Source organism: Meles meles, chromosome 5 (genome assembly GCF_922984935.1).
Source record: "Meles meles chromosome 5, mMelMel3.1 paternal haplotype, whole genome shotgun sequence".
NCBI classification, from domain to species: domain Eukaryota; kingdom Metazoa; phylum Chordata; class Mammalia; order Carnivora; family Mustelidae; genus Meles; species Meles meles.
This window is the reverse complement of record NC_060070.1, coordinates 114,676,909-114,689,118: the sequence shown is the minus strand read 5'-3', so window position 1 is coordinate 114,689,118 and position 12,210 is coordinate 114,676,909. Positions and strand designations below refer to the sequence as shown.

At 33.9% G+C, this 12,210-nt stretch overlaps 1 protein-coding gene across 4 annotated transcripts in view; it reads right to left on the bottom strand.

Moving 5' to 3' along the window:
• The window catches only part of SMAP1 (small ArfGAP 1), a 170,368-nt gene that overhangs the window by 91,951 nt on the left and 66,207 nt on the right, over positions 1–12,210 (bottom strand). For all 4 annotated transcript variants that reach the window (XM_046004787.1, XM_046004788.1, XM_046004789.1 and 1 more), the window contains one exon: positions 6,962–7,037. In XM_046004787.1, the coding sequence (XP_045860743.1) occupies positions 6,962–7,037 (76 nt within the window). The remainder of the gene's footprint in view (positions 1–6,961; positions 7,038–12,210) is intronic.

The following is a 12,210-nucleotide window of genomic DNA, read 5'->3' as shown; positions in this document are numbered from 1 at the left end:
AATAAAATCTTTAAAAAATGATTTCCAATGTCAATGTAACTGACACAAAAGCTGAAAATACATTTATTGAATAAATAGATCATACAAAAGACACCATCAAATGAATCAGTATGAGGCTTATTAAAAGACTTTTTAATCAACTAAGTAGCCACCAAATATGTAGGAGAGGCCTAAATTTTAATATACTAACTTTAAAATCTTTGCATAGGTCACTATCAAGTGTAGAAATCTGGAGGAAAACTTTCAAAATATAGGTCCTTTAAATGCCATATCAAGTCACTGGCAGACCATAATTAAAAGGCTGATGAAAATGTGGATATATGAATCAAACAACTCAAGTCAAAATTGTGCCAATAATCTAAAGTCTTATAGTTAAGTCTGAATATTCACATTTCTTAATTATCTATCTGCTTGAAGGCACTTGGCACTGCCACCTTTCCCATCTTCCTTCAATATAATCATTACAATAGCTTATCTTTATTAAGCACTTATGTGCCAGGCGCTCTATTAAAAATGCAACATGCTTCATCTTATTCAACTCTTACAACAATACTATGAAATATATACATCATGATCAGCTCTAGTCCACAGAAGAGGAAAATAAAATTGCAATGAAAAGAATTAACAAGGAAAGCCAACTTGAAACTGCTGTTTTATACTAATCCTAACTCACTACCTAATTATTCATCTAAGTTTCTCATCCCTATTAAAGAACATCTAAAATTCATTGCAACTCACATTGTCTTGAAATTACATATCTTAACTAATTATATAATCATCAATTAACTGTAACAGAGCTTAATAAAATTACTAGTGCTATCTCATTTTTATAGTAATATAACATAGAAACATTGTTTCTATAATAATTTCTAAGTTGAAATAATGAATTTACTTTTGTTGTATTAAATATCAGTCTTTATATACATACACATATATATAAAAAAAGTAAACATTTTATTGTTTTTAAACTTGTATGTAATATTCAATTATATAGCAACTGATTATAATTTCATGTGAAATTCAGACTAGAGAATTAAATCTTTATGTGCTACAAATTCAAGTATGTACTCAAACTGCGTTCAAGAGCTTTCTTCTGAGAAATGAGAAGTGGTAAAGGAAGCAACTAATATGTAAGGCAAATTGAAACAAAACAAGCAAGTGCTTATTTTTAAAGTCACTAACTTCCAAAGATTATGAATTGTTTTCCAAGACAAAATTGAGGAAGTCAGGGGATTAGGATTAAATAGTAGATTTTCTTTTTGTTTCTGATCATTATGATGGCAAATGAATAATGTGACTATGGAAATGTATGTGGGGTAGGAAGAAAGTGGGTGAAAGAAGGGAGAAAGAGGAGAGGAAGAGAGAGAGTGAGAGAGAGGACAGGGAAGTGGAGAGAAAAGCTGCTGATGGAAAAGCGCAAATATATGGCAGAGTTCAGCCCCATCTACTCAAGAACTGTGAGCTCTTCTTGCAACTCACCTAATCACTGTGCTTGCAATTGTGATTCACTACTGGTTAGGAGAGGAAGGGGAGAGGACAGAGAGAACAGATTTCTGTATTCAAAATTTTTCAAACTCCCCTATCACTCATTCAGTTAAGGAAGAACCAGGAAGGTCAGACCCATTCTGTATCACTGTGGTAAGAATTCTAAGATGGCCATCACAATTCCCACCCAATGGTATACATACTCTATATAAAGCCCTCCCCTTAAGTATGGGCAGGACTGTGAATATAATGGTCTCTCTTGACTAGGCTGTTATATGACAAAGGTTAAAAATTTACAAGTGTAATTAAGATCCTAAAATACTTAATAATGGATTAATCAAATGAGAGACTCTTGGGGTGTGCCTAGCCTGATCAGGTGAGCCCCTAAAAGGGGCTTCCTAAAATAGGAGACTTGACGTGTGAGAGAAATTCTCCAATGAAGAAATAAGCTGCTATGTGCAAGAGAATGGAGTTAACTGTTAAAGACCTGAGGGTGGCCCCTAGGAACTGAGTGGTCCCAATCTGACAGCAAGAACATAGGACCATAATCATACAACCATAAGGAAATGAATTCTGACAACAATCAGGCACTTAGAAGACAATGAGCCTCAGATAAGATGCATCCCCTGGCCAATAATTTCAACCTGGGGATATCCTGAGCTGAGAATTGAGCTAACCCCTGCCCGTACTCTTAGTCAACAGAACTGTAAGATAACAAATCCATTGTCATTTGAACTCATTAAGTTTCTAGCAATGTTAAATGGCAAGAGAAAATTAATATAATAACGATGCTTTACTCAAAGAAGGGAGAAGTCCTCCATATAATCCCTATTTGCCTTTTGAGACTTACTTCCTCATATACTTATTCCCTCATCATCTACCCATCCTGGAAAGTCCTCTTTCACACTCACTAGACAAGACAGCAAACACAAACAACAAATAATAAACCCGAACTCTCTTTCCTCTTTATCTTACTTTAGCATAGATGAGATAAAATGTCCCTTCAAGGAAATGTTCTTTCTGCACTATCAACACTCAGCCTACTTTCTCTTTGCTGAAATCCTACATTTCTATTAAGGATGATTTCAAACATACCTCCTTTAATAATTCTCCCCATGAAAATTAACTAGTGCTGCCTAAATTCTGTGTTCCCATTGCACTTTTATTCTTAACAGTTACTACAGTGTGCTTTAGAATACAACTCAGTGTACATGTACATTACACTGGATAATGTTTGAGATGAGAGGAAGCTAAGATTGTACAAAGACTGTATCACTTCTGGGGCATCTGGGTGGTTCAGTTGGTTAAGTGTCTGACTCTTGATTTTGGCTCAGGTCATGATCTCTGGGTCGGGGATCGAGCCCCAAGGGCAGGCTCCCCACTCAGCACAGAATCTGCTGCTTCCCCCTCTCCTTTTGCCCCTCCCCCTCTCACGCACTAGCAGGCAGGCACTCTTGTGCACACTCTCTCTGAAATAAATCTTTTTTAAAAAGATTCTACATTTCAATCTCAGTGCCTTGTAAATGGTATATATTCAATGTTTGCTTGTTCCATGACTAAATGAACAAATAAAGGAAGAAACAATCCAAGGGAACTTCAATAGCAAATCTTTGAATTTTATATATAGTTTCAAAATGAGAGGCTAACACAGATTTAAGGCTGAGGAAGAGAAGTACTGACGGTTGGTATTAATAAGCGTTGATACGCTATGCCCACATTGGTGCCCAGCACCATGCAGTTACTTTAAAAGATACAAAAGAAATGAAATCTTTTTTTTTTTTTTGGTTTAAGGCTACAAAATAGTACAAATTGTAGTACCAAAACATTTCTACTTAGAAATATATTTTCCTTTGTTTTTGTTTTATATGACCAGATACCACATTTATTAACAGCTTGCTGAAGGCAGTTTTTACAACTACAAATAAATGCCTGGGTATGAAGGCAGTACCATCCTAGATTCTCATACTCTACATGATGTATTCTTATGGGGCTTAGTTCATGGACTCATTAAATGGCCTTGCAGGCAGGGGGGCAATATCACAGAAAAACAGCCAAACTCTTTGTCACTGTTATCTTGAAGTTTATTGCTTTGTATTTTGCCACAACAATCTGAAATATTTATGTTTCAGAAGGGCAAGAAATTTGTCATTCTTTAAAAGGGTTTAAGAAATTAAATTACTGCCTTACATAGATAAACAGGGTCAATCTTTAGGCCCTTACTCTTATTTAAAATAAGAAAATAATAAAAGCAGTTACTGTCAACACTAAAAAATATCAGCTAAGAGAAGACAGAAAAACTATAAAAATGAGACACAAAAGCTGTAAAGATAAAGCAATTTGGAGTCATTTAATATCAGGGTAACAGCCATATCAAGCTTAATAGCCATTTCATGACATCGTCTTATCAGAGTACAACTAGTATAACTAGTATCCAAACTGTCTCTCCTTAGATATTCCCTTAAATGCACTAGCGCTCCATAAGTATCTTAGATATACAGTTCTTACACTTTGTCTCAGGTTTACTTTTTTAACCTTGTCTCATCCCGCCAAAGAAACTGAATCTCTCTGAAAGCAAAGGTCATGCCCTCTCTGGTTCAGTATACCAGGAGCCTGGGACTGTAACAAGTGACCAGAAACAATTTGAATGACTGTTCAATCTATTACTGAAGACAAAACAAAATATATAAATATATAATTCTTAGTGATATGTAAAATTAGTTGTTTACACACTGATTGCCATGAAAGAGGAAGAAATGTTTTAAACTTGCTAGAATATAAATTTTTTAAAAATTATTTTGCTTATAAATGGATAGGTGGAATACATCTTCCCTTAGGTTAAATGTGATTATCGTGAGCTTCTCTAAATCTTCATTATATAAATAATATAAACTCAAGAATACAAACTCTGCTACCTTGGTATTTCCATTCTCCAGTGTAAAAAAAAAATGTAAAAACTTGTAGAATGAATACCTCCATAAACCTTACCAATACTCATCAAATGTTATTAACACTATGCCATGCTTGTTTTCTCTCTACACAAACAGACATACACATACACTCAGCTGCCAGGTTTCATTGAACCATTTAAAATTATTTGTTATTATTATTCTTTGAAAATGAGTTAGATATCATGACACTTGATCCCTAAATATTTTATCCCAGTACATATCTCTTAATGAATAAAGAAATTCTTTTAACTGAACATAATATTATTATCACTTTTGGGGGGGGGAGGATTCCATAGCAACAGCTATCTTCCAAAGATAAAACAGTTTTCCTATCTATTACTACATAAAAACAATTTCCAAATTGTTGTCAAGAAGGAAAAAAATAATATAAATATAATTAAAAACAACAAAAATGTTTAGGATTTTTAAAAAGAGATTTAATGTGAGGGAAGCAAAATGTAAGAGACTATAACTACAGAGAACAAACTGAGGGTTGCTGGAGGGAACAAGGTAGGGGATGGGTTAGATGGGTGATAGGTATTAAGGAGGGCACTTGTGATGAGCACAGGATGTTGTGTGTAAGTGATGCACCACTAAATTCTACACCTGAAACCAATACTACACGGTATGCTATGCGAACTAACTAGAATTTAAATAAAAACTTGAGGGGGCGCCTGGGTGGCTCAGTAGGTTATGCCGCTGCCTTCAGCTCAGGTCATGATCTCAGGGTCCTGGGATCGAGTCCCGCATTGGGCTCTCTGCTCAGCAGGGAGCCTGCTTCCCTCTCTCTCTCTGCCTGCCTCTCTATCTATTTGTGATCTCTCTCTGTCAAACAAATAAAATAAAATCTTTAAAAAAAAAAACAAACTTGAAGGGCAAAAAAGGCTATATAATGTAAAGCTATATGTTTTCATAAACTATACAAAAATGATTTCTTAAAATTTCATATGAAAATATATTACTTATGTTTTATAATCAGTCCTTTCCCCCCCATAATACTACAAACTAAATTTAATTCTATGGACATTGTAAGTAGCGTTCTCAATACTATCAATTTTTATCAATTTTTTTTAACATCTTAATTTTATTTTTTTCAGTGTTCCAAGATTCACTGTTCGTTAACCACATCCAGTGCTCCATGCAATACATGCCCTCCTTAACACCCATTACCTGGCTCAACCATCCCCCCCACCCCCTCTCTTCCAAAACCCTAGTTTGTTTCTCATAGTCCACAGTCTCTCATGCCTTGTCTCCCCCTCTGATTTCCCCCAATTCACTTTTCCTTTCCTTCTCCTAATGTCCTCCATGTTATTCCTTATGCTCCACAAGTGATACCATATGATAATTGACTTTCTCTGCTTGATTTATTTCACTTAGCATAATCTCCTCCAGTCCCATCCATGTTGACACAAAAGTTGAGTACTCATCCTTTCTGATGGCTACATAATAGTCCATTGTATATATGATTTATCAATCTTTCAAAAGATTTCCTCTCCTATATCCAAATGCAGCCTAAACTCTATATACAGGGTTTCTTTGTTTCAAAATATACATTTTTAGCAAGACTTTTTCATGACCAATGTATTACAATATCCTTAGTATTTTATCAACTTTTTTAATATATTGCTTCTCCATATGGACAGAAAAGAAAAACCCAATTTGTATACAAAATGAGATGAAATTATTATCTCCAAATTGCTTGACAGTTTACTTAACCACAAGATTAACTGTTTACAGCTTGGCTTATTAATCTAGGAATCAAAGGCAAAAAACAAGGATATACCAAAAAATCCAACTGCAATAGTAAAGACAATTAGCTTTAAACTGTTATTAACTGGAATAAGAAAAATTAATCAGAATAAAGCTAAAAAGAAACAGATATAACTGATCACTATAATAAGGTCTCAACTATTAGGTATCAAAATGCTTGATAATAACCAATTACAATGCTATGTCTTAATTTACATATGTCTGGACACATCCACTAAAGCCTTTAGGAGACGATAAATTGCCTTGTTTCTTTTTCATTCATTTCCAGAATTGAGTGAAATAATTTTCCCTCCCCTCTTTTTCAATTAGTGAATTTATCTTTCTGCAAATTTCGTAAATTAATAAATGGCATTTACTCAGAACACATTCTTTTCTGAATCAAGAGTTCTGCTTTGTGAGCGCACATAAACACATGAAAAAAAATTCCAGTGTTTAAATTTTTTCAAGTATGTAACTACATATAATTTTACAGTAACGAAAAATTAAGCTGTTTTGTATGTTAAAAGTTTGAGATCTGGAGAGCCCGGATGGCTCCGTGGGTTAAGCATCTGACTAATGATTTCAGCTCAGGTCATAATCTCAGGGTCATGAGATAGAGCCCTGAGTAGGGCTCTGTGCTCAGCGGGGAGTTGCCTCGAAAGTCTTTCCCTCTGCCCCTCCTCATTCCTTCACTCTCAAATAAATAAATCTTAAAAAAGAAAACTTTGAGGTCTATTCAACAAACATCAATTGGTGACACAAATGAAGATTTTACTCACATTTGTAATAGCTATTGCATTTTTATCGTAGTATTTCTTCTTTTCATATTTATCTCTGATGAAAAACTCCACTGCTCTGAAAACAGATAACTTAAGGAAAAGCATGAGTTCAGTGACAATGTATACTCCCCTTTATTCATTCCTTTCCACAAAGCCTACACTCTACATTCAAGTTTCCTTCTCTCCAGTCTGTGCTTTCCTCTCACATTATTTCTGCAACTAAATTCTGTAACTTACCTTTTTTTTTGGCCACACAAGTTCTCCCCATTCAACAAAAACCGCCTAACCCAATTCTAGAATGAAAAGTAACTACACTTCCCAAATCTCCACCTCCAACCAAATTCAATTAAAGTTCATTTTAAATTCTCAGTGTAAGGAAATTAATAGCCATGTGGTACCCACAATGTACCAGACACTATGTGCTATGCATTGTCCATAGTTTATTTCAATCCTTCCACAACCCACTAATTTATACATGTATATATAAATAATATATATATATTATTTCCACATCACAGATGAATAATTAGCAACTTAGAAAAATTACACAATTGTGATTTCAATACTTCTGTTCTTTCCCACCATACATGGCTTCCCCTGGTTGCATCATAGAGGAGTCCCTGTGTTACAGAAGAATGGAGGCCTTTTTTTTTTTCTTTCAAAGCTGAGGAATGAAGAAGTCAAGAAGCTACAACCGAAGTCAGTACTATTTAATTTTTTGGAGTTAGCTGGACTAGCCTTGTATGTTGACAGAGTGAGCCATTTCTAGTGGGATTTCGGAGTTTTCAGTTATCTGATATTGACTTCTCTTACCACTCAATCACTGCTTTATTGTATTTCACTAAAATGGGAATTCTTCCACCAGAGATTCATAACCTTTTCAGCACCATGATCCCCTTTGGTAGTCAGGCAAAGCCTATGAACTCCTTCCTGGGACAGTGCTTTTAAATGTGTAAAATAAAATACAAAGAATTTCAAAGAAAATGAATTATACTGAAATACAGTCTCTACAGATACTCATTAAGACATCCTTCTGTTCAAAAGAATAGTTATCTGAAGCAGTAAAGCAATACATTTTCAGTCAATAACTCCTTATTAGAAGTTAGTAACAGCCTTTTTTTTTAAATTGACAGTTGAGGCAAGAGGTAATAGGAAGAGCTGACCAATTTACAGTGGATATTAAAAAGTTGGGGCATTATGAAAGCACTCAAAGTGGGCCAGGGAAGGCAAAAGGGGAAATCTAAACATTTAATTTATTAGGTCAGCGGAACAAAAGCTATTTTTAAAGACAGTTTCTACAACCTGAGTATGTGAAGGGCACTTTATATGATCTTTATCTCCTTTTTCCCTCTTAACAACCTATAAGGTAGGTACCATTTCACAACCAAAAGTGAGCCACAGGGAGTTTAAAAAGTCTTCTGGGAGGGGCGCCTGGGTGGCTCAGTTGGTTGAGGAACTACCTTCGGCTCAGATCGTGATCCCGGACTTCCGGGATCGAGTCCCACATTGGGCTCCCAGCTCTTGGGGAGTCTGCTTCTCCCTCTGACCTTCTCCTCTCTCATGCTCTCTCTCACTCATTCTCCCTCAAATAAATCAATCTTTAAAAAAAAAAAAAGTCTTCTGGGATTCTACAGTACAAGGAAGAGTTGTGATTCAAAACTAGGAATGTTTATCGTCAATCTTTTCAGAATGTTGCTGATCAATAACAGTTCATCTGTGAATCAGTTATTTTATGCTAATGCTAATAAATATTTTTAAGTCTAGAAAAGAAATGTCAAATTTGGAGGGTATTTTCAAAGTATCTTTGGAGTCCCTTTTAAGTTAAAGGCCCCAAAGCTACCATCAGGCTGCTTATTTAGGTATGTGAAAATTTTAGCAGCCAATTCGATACCAAGAAGTTACTACAAATAAGCCAATATTTCCATAAAATGTAATAATGTTATTTTACTCAAACTTGTAATCAGCTAAATGTTAAGTGTGCTCATGACTGTAAATCAAAGTTCAATATACATTTTTCTGTTTTTCTAACAGAAAAAAATGAAACAATTAAAAAAGTTGGCCTTTTGGATTAGGTCTACGCATATGGATATATTGAGCAATTTTTACTGTAGACACAACTATTTACCTCCACAAAAAAGAAGAGAACATACACTTCACTTAGACTGATGTCATTGTCACTTCAGATGATATGGAATATATTTTTTATTTGTACATGTATTTGTCAACTCATGTATTTTAGCAGCAATTATATTTATAATTATATATTATATAAAATGCAATGTAGCACATATATACACAGCTATTTTTTGACTACAGAAAGTTTTTAGAGATCTGAATTCTTTAATTATAATTTTTATGTTTAAATATCAGAGAAAGTAACACTGATAGTTTTCCTTCTTAAAGATAGAAACAATATTCATTTTAGATATTGTTTAGAGTATACTATACCTTAAAGCTTGGAAGGATTACTACTCTTGTCTATGAAATTACTACTCTTATTTATGAAAAAATGATCATGGTTTACAATTTTAAAAATTATTATTAGAGAAAAAACTCATTAAAGTTAGAAATAGAATATATAAAATAATTTAACCAACAATAAAGCTAAAATACTTAAAACTATGATGGTTTTATAAATACTGAATTTGAAAAAGGGAAACAGTTCAAGTGAAAAACAATACAAACATCTAGTGAAATTACATGTTGTGAATTTTCAGAAGTAACAGGTTTCAATGAAATCTTAATTTATACTTAATGTATCTTATATAAATAATTCAAATATAGCTGAATCTGGTTCTGCTTAGGATACAAAACCCTCTCAGAAATAATCTAAGAAGTAAAAAATTTCTAAAATTCTGAGACGAAAGTTGATGTTTTCCAAGGATATTAAAATAAGATAAAATAAAATAAATCATGAAGGCAAGAGAACTTACTTGATCTTCCTCTGTTAATATAAAACATTACTTTCCAAAAACCAATCAAAGCACACCACAAAGTGCATTTTTTTCCAAGGGAGTCATCTGAAAAAGGATGGTGATTTACAGAACATGCTATATTCTTGACTGCTCTCAGTTCCTACGTACCTCTTAGAACAAGAACATATCACACAGTCTTTATATATATTTGTACAAGGTCCCAAAAGCAAGCCAATTTTTCATTGTTAATTCACCTAAACAATGATTTATTACTACAGTCAGGAAATTTTTTTTAGGGGGCCAGAAGGTAAATATTTTAGGCTTTGAAGGATAGTTGGTCTGTGTTGCAACTACTCAACTCTGCTTTTGTGGCTCCAAAGCAGCCTTGAAAATACATAAATCAATGGTCGTGTTCTAATAAACTTTATTTACAAAAACAGGAGCTGGCTCTTAGGCCTGTAGTTACTTATTCCTGAACTGTATCCCAATTTGGCCCAGAGGGCAAAAAACCGTCAAGTTGGATTTATAGGCCGTCTCTGTGTCTACAAATTGTCACTACAGACAACTTAAGGAATTCTGACATTTTGACAACAGTTTTGCATTACATGCTGACCCTAGTACTAATTCTCAACAACGTACACCCTCATTTCTGGTACCAATAGGCACTTACTATTTAACTGGCAGTTGTTATTACCTCAAAGTCAGCTAATCTGCTAAACTTATACCTAGAAACATAAAATAAGATAATCTCATTCAACTCATAAACTTGCTGAGAGCATACATATGAAGCATTTAGTGCAGCACCTAACAGACAGTAAGCACTCAACAAATGGAGTTAGCTCTTGCTTTTATATAATGTTATATCTCAGTTTCCTCTCCTTTAAAACGGAGATACCATTGAGACCTATCTCACAGGATTATTGTCAGAATTAAATAAGCTAGTGTGTGTAAAGAACTAAGAGCAAGAGGCACACAGTTTTATTTTAATTTTTAGCTCTTATTACCATGGTAAAGGGAGGTAATGGACAGAACTACAATGCTCAGGGCACAGAAGGCTTGCAGATCATCAAGTATAAACAGAGCAATTGAGAAACAGCAACAAAAGGACCAATGGATTTGGAGATCAATCAATATTCACCTTCATTTTCTAGTCTCTAGGCGTCATTTGAGACATGAGGATTTTATTTTTAACTGATAGACACTAATAATACAATGCAAAAAATTAGAAATAGAACAATAATATTTTTAGGAAATCAAGGTAAAGAAATATTAATAACAATTCAAGTTTAAGTGATTGATTTAAGATTTAGTAAACAAAAATACCCCAGAATTTTCCCCTTGCCTATAGTTACAAACATTCAACACAGTACCCTGAACGGTCCCTGTCCTCAAAACTAACAAATGATACTAACCAAACCCCCCAAAAATTTAATATTACTTTGTATTTTATCTCTTAACATATTTATTTATAATTTGACTTTTTTCCTTTCCTTAAAGATACCCTTTTAAAGACAATTAAATTAATATTTAGTCCCAAGAACCAAATCTTCCAGTTCCAAACACATTACCACTGACAACAATAAAATCTTGAAAAGCTCAAAGGAGAAGAACTGCAGATTAGCTTTGGTGCACAACAGACCTCATGGAACTGAAGTAATTAAAGTTTTTAGATAAGATGAAATACCCTAATAATGAAAAGCTTAATGTAAAGCTTTATCATTTGTCATGCACTAGTACATGCAGCCTATAATTAACCACATCCCACATGAGAAATTATACTTTCACAGCAGCTTTTGCATAACTCTGTAAATTGTAAAGCTTTTAAAAAAAATGACAGATCTTGTTAAGAATGCAGCGAGGCCCCATATTATGTGAGTTTTACTCACTTTGGTTCCACTTGTCTCTGGGGATGAGGCAACGATATTTAAGTCAATAAAAATGCAGAGATGTTAGGCTTTTTAAAGAGCAATGAAATTCAGAATGATTCATGAAATAAAGCAAGGGGACTAGTTTTCTTACTAGTTTCCCTAATAAAACCTCCAAACCACAATGCTTCATAATTAAAAGAAGGGACTAAAGTGATGTTGCTGTAATATTTAAGGTAAAACAATTTTTAAAGGCCATAGTATTTTATTAGCTATACGGTCTGGTCTCACAGTCCAAGACATGGCATTTTAGACTCAAAGTAGTCATCTATCTCAAATTTGTTTAGACAAAATCCCTCTTTAAGTATTTTCTAACAACCATTAGATTATCTTTTTATGAATAGTAAGAAATCAACACCTCATATAACCATAATTTATAAATATTTTATAGAAGTAACAGTTTGAAAAC